This window comes from Musca autumnalis, unplaced genomic scaffold, assembly GCF_047663935.1.
Source record: "Musca autumnalis isolate F117 unplaced genomic scaffold, ASM4766393v1 scaffold_1, whole genome shotgun sequence".
Taxonomy (NCBI): domain Eukaryota; kingdom Metazoa; phylum Arthropoda; class Insecta; order Diptera; family Muscidae; genus Musca; species Musca autumnalis.
Window position 1 is genome coordinate 196,494,821 of NW_027411644.1, and position 19,405 is coordinate 196,514,225.

At 37.4% G+C, this 19,405-nt stretch overlaps 1 protein-coding gene across 50 annotated transcripts in view; it reads left to right on the plus strand.

The window, feature by feature from the left end:
* The window catches only part of Calx (sodium/calcium exchanger 3), a 534,678-nt gene that overhangs the window by 499,955 nt on the left and 15,318 nt on the right, over positions 1–19,405 (plus strand). For 33 of the 50 annotated variants that reach the window (XM_073959657.1, XM_073959645.1, XM_073959656.1 and 30 more), the window contains one exon: positions 1,167–1,315. In XM_073959657.1, the coding sequence (XP_073815758.1) occupies positions 1,167–1,315 (149 nt within the window). The remainder of the gene's footprint in view (positions 1–1,166; positions 1,316–19,405) is intronic. The other 17 variants (XM_073959680.1, XM_073959678.1, XM_073959679.1 and 14 more) reach the window with 1 other exon arrangement.

The following is a 19,405-nucleotide window of genomic DNA, read 5'->3' on the forward strand; positions in this document are numbered from 1 at the left end:
CACAATAACAATATTTTTTATACAAAAATATATGTAACTGTTCATAACAAATGCACAAGTATATGTGTGTGTGTGTTTTGTCCTTTGTTTTTTGAACCACGATATTAAACATGTATATGTCCGTGACACATACACGTGTCTGACTGAACACAACCACTCAACCATAAAAACGTTAGAAAACAACACATTCCCTATATATGTACCATATGATTTAATAAAATATTTAAAGCCACCTTTTATGCTTTTTGTTTCATATTTATGTGCGTGCTTTGTCGCTGTGTTTTTCCAATTATTCATTTATAAAGGCTGCCTTTGTCATTCATTATTTGCCCGTTTTGCAGTTTGTGTGCTTTCGTGTGCACTTTATTTCTAAATGAAACGTTTTGCACGTGAGTGCATTTACTTGATTTCTCTTTCACACACATACACACACAAACATGGGAGCTCATTTGCTGCTGCTGTTGTGCTACCATTTTGATCCATACAAAACAAGCTTTTATGGTACATCATAAGCTTCCACATACTTTCCAATGTTTGCACCATGGTAGTCAGTCTGTCAGCCGGCCATGCATGCATATCCCTTTGCATACATGGTTGATGACGACAACAGCACATTGTTACACACAAACACCATGACAACTACCACAACTATCGTCAACACTATTCCCGTTTCTTCACAAAACTAATCTACTTTGCATGTGTTTGTAATATCCTTTTTGCTTCTTCTCTCCCTAAGTTCCCTTATTTTTTGTTTGTAGTCATTGTTTTGATTGTCTGCCTATAGTTGTACATCTATGTATGTGTGTGCGTACATTTGTGTTTTAATATTTTGCCACCCCCGTAGTTTGATTTATCATTTATTGTGCCTATAAATAGTTGCTTTTTTTGTTTTTGTATATTTGTTTTAATTTTTTTATTTGTTTTTGCCGTTAGTTTTGTGTTTATTTTTATTTTATTATTGTTTTTTATCATTTGTCTATATCTCATAATTATTTGTTTATTATTATTATCTCTTGTCACAATTTCTTTTTATTTCCCATATTCTTTATTTTCTGTTGGTGTTGGTCTTCTTTGATTTTATTATTTCCAACAACAAAATGGAATCCCACAACAAAACAAATTTATTTTAATTTTCAAAACAAATTTTTAATTTAAAACCCAACCAGACGATGAATTGGCAGGACTTATACAGGAAGCTGAAAATAAGCCACCGGAGGAGTTGACCGAAGAAGATAAAATGGCTCTATTGGGACGGCCCAAGAATGGTGATGTTGTTCGCGCACAATTGCGCATTAAGGAGAGTAAAGAATTTAAGGTGAGTGAAAAAGAATAACAAAACTAATTTTATTGAAAAAAAAAAAAATTAAAATATAAAAAATTTAATTAAAATATAAAAACTATATTAAAAATATAAAAAATTTAAATTTAAAGTGGACACTTGAAAAATATTCTTTAAAACCCCACGTATCGTGGCCTATGGACACTTGAAAAATATTCTTTAAAAAATCCACGTTTTGTGGGCTATGGACATTTGAAAAATATTCCTTAAAAAATCCACGTTTTGTGGGCTATGGACATTTGAAAAATATTCTTTAAAAAATCCACGTTTTGTGGTCTGTTAAGCCTTGAAAAATATTCCTTAAAAAACCAGGTTTTGTGGCCTATTGAAACTCGAAAAATATTCCTTAAAAAACCAGGTTTTGTGGCCTATTGAAACTCGAAAAATATTCTTTAAAAAATCCACGTTTTGTGGCCTATGGATACTTGAAAAAATATTCTTTAAAAAATCCACGTTTTGTGGCCTATGGATAGTTAAAAAAATATTCTTTAAAAAATCCACGTTTTGTGGCCTATGGATAGTTAAAAAAATATTCTTTAAAAAATCCACGTTTTGTGGCCTATGGATAGTTAAAAAAATATTCTTTAAAAAATCCACGTTTTGTGGCCTATGGATAGTTAAAAAAATATTCTTTAAAAATCCACGTTTTGTGGCCTACGGATAGTTAAAAAAATATTCTTTAAAAATTCCACGTTTTTTGGCCTATGGATAGTTAAAAAAATATTCTTTAAAAAATCCACGTTTTGTGGCCTATGGATAGTTAAAAAAATATTCTTTAAAAAATCCACGTTTTGTGGCCTATGGATAGTTAAAAAAATATTCTTTAAAAAATCCACGTTTTGTGGCCTATGGATAGTTAAAAAAATATTCTTTAAAAAATCCACGTTTTGTGGCCTATGGATAGTTAAAAAAATATTCTTTAAAAAATCCACGTTTTGTGGCCTATGGATATTTGAAATATATTCTTTAAAAAATCCACATTAGTTGGCCTGTGGATACTTGCAAAATGTTCTTTAAAAAATCCACGTTTTGTGGCCTATGGATACTTGAAAAATATTTTTTTTAAAAAATTCACGTTTATGGCCTATAGAGACTTGAAAATTATTCTTTAAAAAATCCACGTTTTGTGGCCTATGGATAGTTAAAAAAATATTCTTTAAAAAATCCACGTTTTGTGGCCTATGGATAGTTAAAAAAATATTCTTTAAAAAATCCACGTTTTGTGGCCTATGGATAGTTAAAAAAATATTCTTTAAAAAATCCACGTTTTGTGGCCTATGGATAGTTAAAAAAATATTCTTTAAAAAATCCACGTTTTGTGGCCTATGGATACTTGAGAAATATTGTTTAAAAAATCCACGTTTTGTGGCCTACGGATACTTGAAAAATATTCTTTAAAAAATCCACGTTTTGTGGCCTATGGATACTTGAAAAATATTGTTTAAAAAATCCACGTTTTGTGGCCTATGGATACTTGAAAAATATTGTTTAAAAAATCCACGTTTTGTGGCCTATGGATACTTGAAAAATATTCTTTAAAAAATCCACGTTTTGTGGCCTATGGATACTTGAAAAATATTGTTTAAAAAATCCACGTTTTGTGGCCTATGGATACTTGAAAAATATTGTTTAAAAAATCCACGTTTTGTGGCCTATGGATACTTGAAAAATATTCTTTAAAAAATCCACGTTTTGTGGCCTATGGATACTTGAAAAATATTGTTTAAAAAATCCACGTTTTGTGGCCTATGGATACTTAAAAAATAATCTTTAAAAAATCCACGTTTTATGGCCTATGGAGACTTGAAAATTATTCTTTAAAAAATTCACGTTTTATGGCCTATGGAGACTTGAAAATTATTCTTTAAAAAATCCACGTTATGTGGCCTATGGACACTTGAAAAATATTCCTTAAAAAACCAGGTTTTGTGGCCTATGGACGCTTGAAAAATATTCTTTAAAAAATCCACGTTTTGTGGTCTATGGATACTTGAAAAATATTCTTTAAAAAATCCACGTTTTGTGGTCTATGGATACTTTAAAATATTCTTTAAAAAATCCACGGTTTTTTGCCTATGGACACATGAAAAAAAATTTTTTGAATTTTCCATTATTTTCTCAGTCCTCGTCCTTAATCCCCAACGACAGGTGAATTAAATAATAACCCTGAACTGTTTGCATTTCCACCGCAGTTCACATTTTACAAAATGTTTATAAACTAAAATGCCATTTAAAATGGTCCCCTTGGAGTATGACTAATATTAATTAAGTTATAAAATTATTAATTATACACCCAAGCAAACACACAGGCACACACACACGTAGAGTAACTAAACAACAACAATGCGTGTGTGTGTGGCATATAAGGACATAAACACATGTGGTCTCTCGTAGCCATATAATCCCTTCATTACTTACTCTAATGAATACTTAAAATATTTTTATTGGCCACTCAATAAAAGTTATAACCCACCCATTTTCATTCTTCCTTTTGGGAAGTAACCAAAAATGGCTACCACACCGGCCACAAAAACTTTCTAGGAAAAATTGTTTCTTCTTCTTCTTGATCATCATTCTAATTACATTAAAATTTTATATTTTTAACATAAACCTTAATTTTATTATAAAGTTTGTTGTTGTTCCCCTTTCAAATTGCTTCCTCTTGATTGGCTACTTTGCTTTTGGGTTTGGATAAGGGATTTTGTGATGCTTGCAACAACATTAGAGGAAATACATATTTATAGCTTTTGTAATAAAAGTAAACAATTTTCATATTAAAATATGTATGTAATTCAATATAATCTTGCTTCACTAACGTATGTGCAAACATACATACATACATTATTTTATATATTCACGGTAGAAAGTGTTACATGAACATTTTAGCATCTGAGAATTGTGAATGGTTCCACGTTTGATGACCTTAGTTTTACTTACTTAGAAGTGTCTCGGCTTTATCCACTACTCCAATTAAGGCCAAGTTTTGAGGTGACTGCCTTCACCTAAGCTCTCCATTAAAGTTTTGGCTACTTCCTTCTGCGTGCAAACTTCAACACTCTTGCACTTTAATCCAGTTTATGACCACTTCGGATCGTGTTGAAATATTAATAGCGGGTTGTCGTTGTGATCAAAGCTTCAGCATAATTTTACTTATTTTATGAAGGAAAGGCTGTACTTCCTGAGATATGGACACCGAAATGTTTGAATATTTTGGAGCACTCCTTCATACACCCCTAATTGCGTTGCTCTTCTTTCCTTTTTCTCTCTACAACTCTCTTATGTACTATGTGTTGTTATAACAGCATATGTTTTGCACGGTGTCATTAATCGTTACCCTGGAGAAATTTAGACGGCTGCATCATCTCGATCATCGCTGATGTTTGTCGCGGCAGCTGACGTTCCTCAGTTGCGATAGATGATGTGATGTTCTCTAAGGACCGCATTCGCACGACAGTTGTTTATGGCTTCTGCAACTGTATATGTGTGAATCCAATTTAAACCTGTATGATAGCCTTGATGATCTGGGAGTCGCTCTCTTGTACGATGGACCTTCCTTTTAGATCATGAACATCCCTCCTGACATGCCTGGGATGGGGGAGAAGTGCCTCGATTAGTTCCGCAGTAACTGAAATTATAGCTTACCTCATGTAGATGGCCCACTGAAGACATGAGGAGGCACCCTGTTGCAATTTGCATGGCAGTGTACTGACCGCTTTGAATATTATTCAATCGCATTGCATTTATGTTAGCGGACCCCACTGTTACCGCATAGCTTAACACAGACTAAACGTAGCGTTATATGTGGTTAGATGGACTCCACGTGTTTCTACATACCATCTTGTCTCTAATAGCTGTGCCGCTCGCGGAGGACGTAGCAATACGGCCCAGTGTTACCCTTGAATCTTGAGGTAATTTTCTGTTAGCATCGACCAGAACATTAATCTCACGTGGAAAAAGATGGTAAAATAAATCAAATAAGAGTTCAGCCTTTCACAAATTGCATTAGCGAAGGTACCCGACACCAAAATCGTACATTCATTCACATACGTAAAGATAGCAATGCCGTTTGGAGGGGGTGGAAAACTGGAACAGAATACTAAAACAGTTTCGGAGATATCACCACGCCTTGGGGAAGTCCCTGTTTCACTGTAAGGGTTTTCGACTTCTATTCCAGAAACTACTGGCGTCCACATATCGTTGATAGTATCGAAGATCTTCGATTAAGAACCCCATGATTGATCGGTTGCCCGGTCTTCTCCGTAGGATAGTTAGTGGTCAGAATTCTCATTGACCGTGCAAAACGTAGAATAGTTATTCACCTGCTTAGCCAGCGCTATATCGCTCTGGTCATTGCCTATGACCGAAAGTCACACCTCATGAGGAATATTAAAGTCACCTAAGACCAGTAGGTTATAACCTTTCAAAGCAGACTGGGCTGGTAACCTGAAGTACACCAATCGAGATGTATACGTTAAGCAACTTTATCTCAGTAGTTCCACACCGGACTGCTAACCCCATACATTCCATGTACGGGTCATTAGAGCCAGACTCAAGCGAAATAGAACTATATCCAACAGACTGGTGTAACAGGAAAGCTAGTCGCCCACCTCCACTTCAGATGCGATTCTGTGCTTCATATTGTCATCATATTCTTTCGACTTAAAAAGTCCATTATTTCCTCGACCATAAAAATTATGAATTTTCAAGAATTGGAACAGCAACTACCGGTGTTAATTGCTGCCTGTGCGGTTGCTGTTGGGGGATTGCGGAAGAGTCTCGCAGCAAGTAGCAATATAATTCCAGTCGTAGTCTCTCAGAAATGCACCCACTCCAGACATCTATGACATCTCACAGATGTTTGGCTATGGTTGATGCGGGTGTGACAAACCGAGTACATCCAAATTGCACCCACACAGAAAAACCATACAAATACAAACATATTTACACTGAGGTGGCAGCCGATGGTCGGAAATCTGATGTATGGCTCCGCTTCTATTCATTGACGAAGTAACCGTCGGCATGGGACTATAGTAAATTGTGTTACTATTTGAGACATTCTTCTCTACGATAGCAGCACGACTTGGTGAAGGTCTCTGGTATCCACGTACCGATTTTGCCGATGTATGCATGATGTAGTCAATACTTCGCCATGCTGTCAGTGTTCTGCGATTATCAGTTTTTAAAAGTACAGACCTTAAAGTAATCACGTCTATAGATCTCTTGAATAGTACATGCAAAGGTGCATATCCTATGAACAGAAGACCTCATAAATCCTGTATAGATAGAAGAACTTGTAAATGTCCTCTATGGTTAGAAGATCTTCAAAATGTCCTCTATGAATAGAAGACTTTGTAAAGATTGTCTATGGATAGCACAGGTCCCCTATGGCCATGCGAAGGTCCCCTATGGAAAGAAGACCTCGTAAAGGTCCTGCATGGGTAGACGACTTTCCCAAGATCCTATTTGGATAGAATACCTTCTAAAGGTCATCTATGGATAGAAGAACCTTGTAAAAGTCCCGTATGTACAGAAGACCTTGTAAAGGTCATCTGTGGATAGAAAACCATGTAAAAGTCATCTATGGATAGAATACCTTGTAAAGGTCCCCTTGTAAAGGTGCATATCCTATGAACAGAAGACCTCGTAAATCCTCTATAGATAGAAGAACTTGTAAATGTCCTCTATGGTTAGAAGATCTTCAAAATGTCCTCTATGGATAGAAGACTTTGTAAAGATCTTCTATGTTAGGGAAGGTCGTAAAGGTCCTGCATGGATAGACGACTTTCCCAAGTTCCTATTTGGATATAAAACCTTCTAAGGGTTATCTATGGATAGAAAAATCTTGTAAAAGTCCCGTATGGACAGAAGACCTTGTAAAGGTCATCTGTGGATAGAAAACCATGTAAAAGTCATCTATAAATAGAAAATCTTGTAACGGTCCCCTATGGATAGAAGACCTTGTAATGGTCCTCTATGGATAGAAAACCTTGCAAAGGTCCTCAATGGATAGAAGACCTTGTAAAGGCCCTCCAAGGATAGACAACCTTGTAAAGATTCTCAATAGATAGATGACTTTTTAAAGGTCCTTAATGAAAAGAAGGTCTTGTAAGGGACCACTGTGAATAGAAGTCATTCCTCTGTGTATGGAATAGAAGTCAATAGAAAACCTTTTAAAGGTCCTCTATACATAGAAGACCATGCAAAGGTCATCTATGTGTAGAAGACCTTGTAAAGGTCCTTTATGGATAGAAGACCATGCAAAGGTTATATGCATAGAAGACCTTGTGAAGATCCTTTGCGGATAGAAGATCTTGTAAAGGTCCTTTATGGATAGATAACCTTGCAAAGGTCCTCTATGGATAGAAGACCTTCGAAAGGTCCTCCATGCACAGAAGGCCTTGCAAAGGTCCGGTATGAGAAGAAGACCTTGTAACGGTCCCCTATGGATTGAAAACCTTGCAAAGGTCCTCAATGGATAGAAGACCTTGTAAAGGCCCTCCAAGGATAGACAACCTTGTAAAGATTCTCAATAGATAGATGACTTTTAAAGGTCCCTAATGAGAAGAAGGTCTTGTAAGGGACCTCTGTGAATAGAAGTCATTCCTCTGTGTATGGAATAGAAGTCAATAGAAAACCTTTTAAAGGTCCTCTATTCATAGAAGACCATGCAAAGGTCATCTATGTGTAGAAGACCTTGTAAAAATCTTCTATGAATAGGAGACCATGCAAAGGTTCTATGCATAGAATACCTTGTTAAGGTCCTTTACGGATAGAAGATCTTGTAAAGGTCCTCTATGGATAGATAACCTTGCAAAGGTCATCATAGAAGACCTTGTACTGGTCCTCTATGGATAGAAGACCTTCGAAAGGTCCTCCATGCACAGAAGGTCCGGCATGAAAAGAAGACCTTCTAAAGGTCCTCTATGTACAGAAGGACTTTTAAAAGACCTCTGTGGATAAAACACCTTTTAAAGGACCTCTATAAATAGAAGACCTTTTAAACGTTCTCTCTGTATAGAATGCCTTCCGAAGGTCCTCTATGGAACTTACACATAAGTGAATAGTTCTAGAAGCCTTTAAAAAAACTACGTTTATGGCGCCCCTTCAATAGTCCTAGTGGCCTTTAACGTTGCCACATTTATGTAATATTTCGAAAAGTCTTAGAACTCTTAAGATAACCACCTTAACAGAGCCTCTTAAATATTCTTAAAAGCTTTTAAAGTAACCACATTTTTTAGGACTATTGAGGATTTTAGAGGCTTTAAAGTAACCGCGTTAATGGGACCTTTCGAAAAGTCTTAGAGGCCTTTAATGTAACCACGTTTATGGAGCTAAATTCAAATCGTTTACAGCGACTCTAAAATATCATTAGACGGGCATTTAAAGTAACCACATTTATAAGCTGTTTTTATTCCCTCAGCCTTTTGGCTAAGAAGGGTATAAACACTTTGATACGACCAAAAATGTGCCTCATCGAAATAACGGTTTTAGACCTCAAGTATGTTTGCACGAAATTCATGCCAGTCAATTTGGAGTCGATTTAGCCGTGTCCGTCCGATAAAGATAACTCTCGAACGGATCAACCGATTCGAAGTCAATTTTTGGTATCGTAATATTATGTCCAAACTTAATTTAAGTTCGGAGATGGGCCATATCGGTCCACTCCTTCGGGTACCTTTCCCACAAAAGTTCAAAAAGTTTCTTGAAAATGGTTAGGTCCAAACTTTGCACATCGTATTATTCCTTCGATATATAGATCGTGTTCAAATATGTACTATATTGGTCCACTCCTTCGAGTACCTCCCACACAAAATTCGGTTAAAGTGAAGTTTAATAGCTCCTCTCGAATTGTTTTAATTTTTTTCAGCAGGTTGTCCTTGCGGTACAATTTCTTTTGGGCGCAAGACTATACTTCCTGAGATAATGGCCTAAAATCACCAAGAAACCTTGACGGCACCAACTAAAGTGGCAAATCCGCCAGATTACTCTCGCAGGGAGACTCAGATTGGTACATAATATGTACATCCTATTATTTCATCTAGTCATTTAACAGGTCGGAATATGGGCTATATTATATTGGTCCCGTCCTTCGGGTACCTCTCACACCAAATTTGGCAAAAGTGCACTTTAAAAGCTCGTCTCTGATCATTTTCATTTTTTTTTTTTTTTTGCAAAACGTTTGGGTAGTCCGTAAGATAACCCTCGAAGGAAGAACCCGATCATGTCAAAACGTCGAACATTGTATTACACTATGCGACACGAAAATTATTAACCATATTTTGACACCGCGGCGTGATAAAATACCAAAAATGAGAAGACACGTGTCTTGGCGTTTTTCCCTATCACTTCAACTTTCGCGGTTATGGGCCCCGGAAGACCTGAGACTTTAATGTCTAGCGAATATCTTCTAAACCGCTAAGAATTTGGATTTCTTGTGGAAGCAAAGTTGTAGCTATCGTCCTAAGGAATAATAATTGTGAACACATAAGATCCATTCAACCTCATCTTCAAGGTTAAATTTCCATTATAATTTTTTCTCGGATTGTAGACTGTAGATATCAAACCGATCAAAAGTGAAGCAAACAACCAACTAGAAAAATGTTCTTTAGATCTCAAAACACAACTTTCTAAAACATACGAACTCTGTAGAAAGGCTCCTTAATGGCCAAAATAGCAAAACAAATACGATTTTTATCCTCTTTTCTCGGTTTCCCCTCCATATATACTAAACCGCTCAAAATTCAAGAAAACAATCAACCACTATAATGTATCCAGGATATCAGCAAACAACTTTATGGAACATACGAAATGCCTATGAACGGTTTTTATATGCGAAAATAGCCAAAAACTGTTAAAAATGGCTACAACTTTGCTTCCACGAGTAAACCCAAATTCTTAGCGGTTTAGAAGATATGTGCCTGACCAAATGATCCCTCTTGGCATCAAAGCCTCAGATCTTTGGGGGCCCATAACCGCGAAAGCTGAAGTGACAGGGAAAAACTTCGGGGCACGTGTCTTCATATTTTTGGTCTTCTATCATGCTGTGGTGTCAGAATATGGTTAATAAACCATGACTCAAAAAATAACACACAGTGTTATTTCCTACAGCCTCGAATTATGTCCGACTATTGACTACATAGGACCACTCTTTCAGGTACGTCCCATACAAAGATTGGGAGGAGTGCAGTTTAAGGACTCGTCTGATCGTTTTTAAATTTTTGGTAACATGTTCTGTATGCTATTGATGCTTTTCTTAAGGACCGAGGCTGAGGGTGTATCTCAGTCGGCATAGCTGACTGATACTTTCTTACTTGTAACAGTGTTGGTTGACCTTTAAGTAACCACTTTTATAGATCCTTTTTTTAGTCTTAGGGACCTTTAAAGTAGCCACGTTTATGGAGCCTTTGTATAGTCATAGAGAGCTATAAAGTAACCACGTTTATGAAGACTTTAGAACTTCCATAACAACCTTGAATCGTTTTGGGAGTATTAGAAGCCTTTAAAGCATCCGCGTGTATGGAACCTTTTGAACAGTCTTAAGGCCAGAACAGAATCAATCGTCATTTGCTTTGCTTGCTTCCCAAATATCAAATTATAAAGGAATGCCAAGCCTCCTAAAGGGGAACGCAGGCGGATTTGCAAAGAAGCTCTGGCATTCCTTTATAATTAGACATTTGAGGATGCCAGCAAAGCAGCGACGATTGATTCTGTTCTGGCCTTTAGAAGCCTTTTCTTATGAAGCCTTTCGAACAGCTCTTTAACTATATTAATGAATCAACTATACTTGAGGACATTTTGGCACCCCTTTGGTAATCGTATTTTAATGTGTGTAATAGAAGAAAATTTAATTGTTGGCCATTAGAAAAACCTACAAGTTTTACAACAACAAGTATAAACATTTAAACATTTTTACGACTTTTTTAATTTGAATACTTCAACTTTACATTAGTAATAATTTCCATACCATAAAAGTTCTTATAAGCTAATAAAGAATACTACCATTTGTAGTTAGCCATAAAAAATATCCTTGTGTGGATGTGAGAGAGAGAGAAAAAGACGGAATGCTATAAATGAGATTATAGTTTGAAGTAATGGCAAATGTTTATTCATATATTTATGTTTAATGACCTGAAATAGAAACTTTTCATCCTCTTCTTCTTCATCGCAATTGTGACATAAATGGTATAAAAAAACCATGTATAGTTATGTTTATAACTAAGGACTGTTGCTATCAAATAGTGTACGAGAGTGTAGGTATTATATTCTGATATGTGTGTATATTTTTAGATAAAAAGTTGGTATAAACCATTAAAAGGAAAAAACTTTAAATTTTGCTAGTTTTATAAATTGGTTAGTCAACTTTTTACCTTGCAAATGCTACAATGTCAACTTTTAGTTATGGATAATATGGAAGAGTCGACTTTTCATAATCAACTTTCGATTTTCCTACCACTAATATAGAAAATATTTTGGAGTGACACAATTGCTGTGTTCCAGAACCTGCAATAAGCTACTACTTGTTACTACGATAACATTTTTTCCTTTATGTTATCGAAAAAATAGTAAAAATTATTAGTAGATTCTTGCAGTACTGGAACAGACCATATGTGTTGATAACAATTTTCATTAAATAAATCCCTAAAATCGTTGACGCACCCAATTTTTGTCGATTTTGATTAGGCAGAAAAAATTGGATTTTTTGGTGGAAATCTAAATATCGAAAATCAATCACTGGTTGCTGTCAAATATTCCAGAAAATTCCAATTTTCTAACAGTTATATTTATGTCCTACCCACCTTATATTACAAAGTATTTTCCAACCAAAACAGTCCTTATTCCTTCAATTTGCCTTATCCACATACACATACATATCACAACAAGTTGAGAAAACTTTATTACTCATGTTTAATGTTGTTATTAATGTTTGTTGGTGTTGGCATTTCACTTGTTCTCGCTGATGTTGTTATTGTCGGTACAACATGAAGCATTAAATGTTAAATAGGTTCAGTTCATGATAAGCCTTATGATTATTGTGTGTTATATACATACATACATATGTATGAACGCATTCATAACTCCTCTCAATGTGTGCAAAATGTATGTGGAAAAAGAAGACCATGTGACAAATGTTACTGTCATAACAACACGCTGTAGACCATCCCGTCCGACAAAGACAATGCAGATAATAATCAAAAAGGGCCAAACCCTCAAAAACATGACCATGTGACAAAAACAGATGGACGACAGACATATCACAGTTAATGAATTGGAATGGATATCCCATGCAGAATGCGTGCGCTAAATAAAGGGAGCAGGATGTAAAAGTGTGTGTTTGGCAGTCCCACAGATTTGTTAACTGCACAGTTTTGAACAATGGGTAGTTATATTGCCTTAAATGGTTCTCTTTTGTCCATAATGTTAACCTTCAAACGAGCATGAGGAGATGGGGGGAAATCTAGTTAGACATTGTGGCCCTTGAAAACAAATAAGCTTGAAGTTAGAAGAAAAATTTAATTTATAAACAAACACATCAATAATAAAGGAGCCCCACCGTCATATACAGATATGTCGGTATTAACGTGGGTACTTACCTTCCGGTCTAAACCCACGGTGCTCTCAACACCGGGCTGAGACAATGCGTCCATCAGCGCCCTCAACACCAAAATGTGAGTATCATTTCGTTCCTACGAATTTGTTTGTATTCACCCCTTTGGTTAATGGCCAATCTAACACTCTTGCCTTTCTGTGGGTCAGTCACCTGGTTGATAATGCAATTCCACTTTCGAGCCGAAAATCTACCCACGATTTAGGTTTAAACCACAGCCATCGCGATGCTCCCAACAGGGGCCTGCACCAAACTGCCAGGCTAGATCTAACGGACCTAGGGGCTTCTGACACCCGCGGTACCAGAATATAGCCCCCGGTCAGGCTTCGTAGTATAAAAAAAACTACTACCAGTTGAACTCCAAATAATTCGAGACTGGTGACCAACAGAATAAAGCCCCCACAGACTCAAGGAGTGCGAGACTGGTGGCCCGCCGAATATATCCTATGCTCAGCTTCTTTGCCAAGGACTACTACCAGTTGGACATAAGAATCCGGGACTGGTGACCCACAGAATAAAGTTTCTCGTAGCCAAATACTACTACCAGAAGAACTCCAAAGGAGTCTGGGACTGGTAACCCACAGAATATAACCTCTGCACAGCTTCGTAGCTAAAGACTACTACCAGTAAGACTGAACCTAAACCACAGAATATATCCTCCACACGGCTTCGTAGCCAAAGACTACTACCAGTGAGACTGCAAATAGCCCAGGACTGTTGGCCCCAACCACCCCAACTACTCATAAACAGAAATGTCATGATTAACGTGGGTACCTACCTCTCGGTCTAACCCCACTGTGTTCTCACAACACGGACTGGTTATAATGCGACCAATCAGCACCCCTTGCACCGTAGTGAGGTACCAATTGTTTTCAAGTGTTTGGCCCTGTTCACCACCTTGGTTTGGTGCGGAACCCATCTAAAATTCCTGTCTTTCAATGACTCAGACAGACGGTTGCAATGCAATTCCGCACTCAAGCCGAAGACTCTAACCGCGATTTGGGTCTAGATCAAGAGATCTAGGGGCAACTGGTACCCGTGGTCCCAGAATTACTTCTCTTGGTCCCAGAATTAAGTCTTGGTGGCCCAGAATCATATACAATCGGAAACATGTCTCGAGACTATACACTTAATTATCCGTGACTGAATTATACGTGTTATTTTTATTTATGGCCACCAAATATACCGAACGAATCAATAACAATTTGGCTTCTGTAATATTTTGTCCACTTAGTTTAAGTTCGAAGATGGGTTATATCGGCCAACTCCTTCTGGTACCTCTCCCACAAATGTTCGAAAATGTTCGAAAAATTTGTGCGCACGATAACTCTTAAAGGGAGTTACCGATTTAGTCCATATTTCGTGAAATTTCTACCACACTTAGATGAGGTTCCACTATGGACTCAATCGATCCACTCTTTGGGTACCTCCCACACAAAATTCCGGAAAATTTCAGTTTAGGACCTGCTATTCGCTTTGTTTTTTGTTGTAACATCCATCTTGAAGGGAGTGACCGATTTTGTCCATACTTTACGCATCCCAGACATAGATCAGGTTCGAAAATGGACTATGTTTGTCCACTCCTTCGGGTACATCCCACACAAAATTCGGATAAATTCACTATAAGACTTGCTGTCGAATCACTTTGATTTTAGTTGAAGCAATTACGACGGTAAAACTTTTTTCAGGGGCAAGTCCATACTTCTAAGAAAACAGCCCGAAAGGTGTAAAAACCCTCTTATGGCACCCTATGTAGTGGCTGTAGAGCACGATAACTCTCGAACTGATCAAGCGATGTGGTTCAAAATTTCAGTTCGAAGATGGACCCCCCAATCTTGAAGGGAGTGACCGATTTGGTCCATACTTTACGCTCCCAGATATAGATGAGGTTCGAAAATGGACTATATTTGTCCACTCCCTCGGGTACCTCCCCTACAATAGTTAACTTTTTTTCGCAAAAATTATGCTAACGAAAATTCTCGAAGGGAATAACCGATTTGACCCATACTTTGCACGTCGTAATATTTCTACCAGCCATAGATCGAGTTTGAGTATGAGCTATATCGGTCTATTCCTTCGGCTACCTCCCACACCAAATTTCGCAAAGAGTCCAGATTAAGAACTCATCTCGAAACATTTTAATTTTCGTTGTAACAACTTGTGTTCGCTGCCCCCATTACGACGGTGTACAAGTATTTCCAATGACAAGTCCACATTTCCTGAGAAAATTACCCGAAAGCTTAAAAAACCCTATGGGCAGTGTGTGTAGGGAATGCTGGGGCGCACGACAACTCTCGAACTAAATATTGCGTCCACACTTCGCATATCGTAATATTTCTTCGAATATTTCATCTAATATGTCTTATAGGTACACTCTTTCCAAAGATAGGTCTTATAGCTACACTCCTTCTGTCACCTGCCCCACAAAAGATAGAAACTATTCGTTAAAATGTTACGCGTGATATATCATAAACCGAACAACCGATTTAGTCCAAACTTTGAATCTCAAAATATTTTGTCCAAACTTAGTTTTTGTTCAAAAAAGGGCCCTATCGGTCCACTCCTTAGGGTACCCAACACAAATGTTCAACATTTTTGTTTAAATGCGGTTAAGCTTTTGTCCGATGATCATTTGGACATTTTTAACGAAGGTACTCCTAGTGGCCCTGTTTACAACAATATTATGTTTTTCGTGGGTAAGTCCATGTTTCCTGATGTAATGGTCCAAAAGCTCTAAATTATATGGTGATAAACTCAATCAGCAGGCATGGGCGCGACATCTATCGAGAGTAATTACTCCCAAAATAAGACACACTTTCAAAGTGGACAGTGTCGATCCATTCCTTTTGGTACTTCCCCTCAAAACCTTTTGAGCTTTTATCCTAATCCATATTTTTTCGGCAAGTTCGTACGTCCAAAATTCGGAAATCCCCATAAATAATTTTTTTTGGAAAAAGTGTTTCAATTCCCATTGGCTGAAGGTATATCTCTTTCGGGAAAGCGACTGTTTTCTTTTTAATCTGTCAATATTACAGTATTAATTCCCTGCCATTTTCCTGCTATTGTTTCTCCGAAGCAATTCAAGTTCCTTTGTGGTATCCAAAAGATCTATATTACCGAATCTCAATTATGGTTATGTTGATTCATGCTGTTTTCTATCATTTGGTCTATGTTTCCATACTTATTGTAGTTGTTGACCATGTCATCAGATACCATAGTCAACACCAACAGACGATACACCCTCATCATCATCGTCCACACTTACCCTCGCATAGTTATGTAGCTGCAATGTATGTGTCACATAAATGTTCAAAATATCAAAGAAGAGGACAGAAAAAATCTTATTATGTATCACATCCAGAGACGGGAATGTTTTGCAGGGATATGAAAATACAGTGAAATCGCGATAATTCGTACCTTGATAAATCGAATATTTCGATATTTTGTATAATCCGTTGGCCCCTTGAAGCCATTTCCTTCACATTTTAACCCCGCTAAATCGAAAACCTTGATAATTCTTATAAAATGACGGTTCCTTGAATTACGAATTATCGAGATTCTTCTGTATGTATATATTTTTTTATTGTTACGCGATAGCTCGCACACCTATGAGAGGGCAAACTTCCCTGCAGAAAATGTTCAGTAGAGGCCCACTTTTTAGTACCAATGCCATTTGACAGTCTTTTAGAATTGTTGCCGTCTCCATGAAGCTTGATGTGGCGCAACAAGAAATGCTCGAATAATTTCCAAAGGGGCGATAAGAGGGAAATTCCACACAGGCTTCCCTATCGCCATCACTAAAACGTTCTTCTAGACGATGTTAAGTTAATAGTTGAATAGTATTTTCAGAATGTGTTATGTCTTCCTTCCGCTGACTTTTTCAGAACAAGGTCGTGAAGCTTGTCATAGCCGCAACACTCCTTCGATACCAATGGTGTCTATTATCTGTCCATAAATACCATTTGTGTTCACATAAAGGGCCATCGCTTATTGAGAATCGATCAGCTTGTTGCTAAACACAACCATATGGGTGTCATTTCTTCCACTGTCATAATGACCTGATAGCGAAAAGAAATATGCACAATAGCTTCACAACACAACTCCAAGATAACAACTCATAGTCATTGATGGGCTGCCTGAAGGAGAGACCAGCAGATCTCTTTAGTTTCTCGTAAGTTTTTAGAAATTATTTTAATGTCCTCCAACTAAATCTTGAAACGCTCTCCCTCCGTATATATCAATCAGTTGCTTGATTATGACATTGAAGTATTTGATGTCCGTATTGGGGCCAGGATGAAAGACATTGTAGGACGCTTCTTCGAAGAAAATAATCAATACAGACCTTCTAAAAGTCTTCAGTGGATAGGAAACTTTCCGAAGACCCTCTAAAGGTTATTTATGGAAAGAAGAACCTATTGTATAGACAAAACACCTTCTAAGGGTCTTCTCAGAACAGAATACCTTCTAAATATCATCTATGGACGATATACCTCTAATGGTAATCTAGGAACAGTAGAACTTCTAATGGTTTTCTATGGACAGTAGACCTTCTAACGATCTTCTAGGGACGGACAAATCCTAAAGTCGTTCTATGGATAGAAGACCTTCGAAATGTCTTTCATGGATAGAAGAACTTTCAAAGGTATTCTATGGACAGAAGACCTTCCACAAGTCTTCTAGGGACAGACAAATTTCTAAAAGCCTCCTATGAGCAGAACAGCTTCGAAATGTTTTTTATGGACAAAAGGCATTTGAAAGGACAGAAGACCTCCGAAAAGACTTCTACGAACAGAAGACCTTCTTAAGAACATCTGTGGACTGAACACCTTCTAAAACCTTCTCGGGACAGAAGACCTTCTAAAGATATTTTAAGGGCAGGACACCTATAACGGTCTTCAATAGACATAAGGGCAATCTATTAACATAATACTTTGTAAAGATCTTCTGCGGACAGAAGACCTTCTGAAGGACTTCTATAGACAGAAGACCATCTAAAATTCTTCTATGGACAGAAATCCTTCTAGAGGTCTTGTTGGATAGAAGACCTTCTAAATAACTTCTATGCAGAGAAGACCTTCTACAGATTTTCTTAGGATAGAAAACCTTCCCAAGGTCTTCTGTGGACAGAAGACCTTCTAAAGGTCTTTTATGGGCAGAAGCCCCTCTAGAGGCCTTCTATGGACAGAAGGCCTTCTAGGGTCTTCTATGGACAGAAGACCCTCTAAAGAGCTTCTATGGGCAGAAGACCCTGTAAAGGTCTCCTATGGACGGAAGACGTCGAAAGGTATTCTATGGACAGAAATCCTTCCAGAGGTCTTCTTGGATAAAAGAACTTCTAAAGATATTCTATGAGAAGAAGACCTTCTACAGATTTTCTAAGGACAGAAAACGTTCCCAAAGTCTTCTGATGAGAGAAGAACTTCTAAAGGTCTTCTATGGACAGAAGCCCTTCTAGAAGACCCTCTTAAAGATCTTCTATGAGCTTAATACCTTCCAAAGGTTCTTCATCGACAGAAGAATTTTAAAGGAACTTTTATGGACCTCAGACTTTCTAATGGTGCTCTACGGACATAATACCTTCAATAGGTGTTTTATGGACAGGTCTAAAGGTCTTCTACGGACAAAAGCAGGAACATTGTAAAGATCTTTCATGGACAAAGACCATCCGAAATCCACTATGGACAGCAGACGTTTTAATGGTATTCTGTGGACAGATGACCCTCAAAAGGTATTCTCTGGACAGAAGAGCTTCTAAAGGTACCTTTTGTACAGAATACCTTATAGAGATAATCTATGGAAGGAACACTTTCTAAATGCGTTCTGTCTGTAGAATGCCTTCTAAAGGCATTCTATGGATAGAAGACCTTCTAGGGACAGAAGACTTTCTAAAGCCTTCTATGGAGAGAATAGTTTCTAAAGGTCTTCTATGGACAGAATACCTTCTAAAGTTCTTCTATGAACAGGACACCATCCAAGAGTCTTCTACCTAAGAAGACCTTTTAAAGGTCTTAGGACTTTATAGACGGAAGACCTTCTAAATGTCTTCTGTAGACGGAATGGCTTCTAAAGGTCTTCTAGGGACAGAAAACCTTCTTAAAATAATCTATAGACAGAACACCTTCTAAAGGTCTTTTGAAGGGGTTCTGCGGACAGAAGACGTTCTAGAGGTCTTCTATAGGCAGAAGACCCTTTAAAGGTCTTCTATGGACAGAAGACCCTCTAAAGGTCTTTTTAAAGGTCGTCTAAGGACTGAAGACCTTCTAAATGTCATCAATGGATAAAAGACCTTTTACAGGACTTCTCTGGACAAAAGAACTTCTAAAGGTCTTCTATGGACGGAAGAGCCCTCAAGGGTCCTCTATAGGTCCTCAACAATCGATAGAATACCTTCTTAAGATCGTCGACAGAAGACTTTCTTATGGTCTCCTACGAGCAAATGAGCTTCTAAAGATCTTCTATGG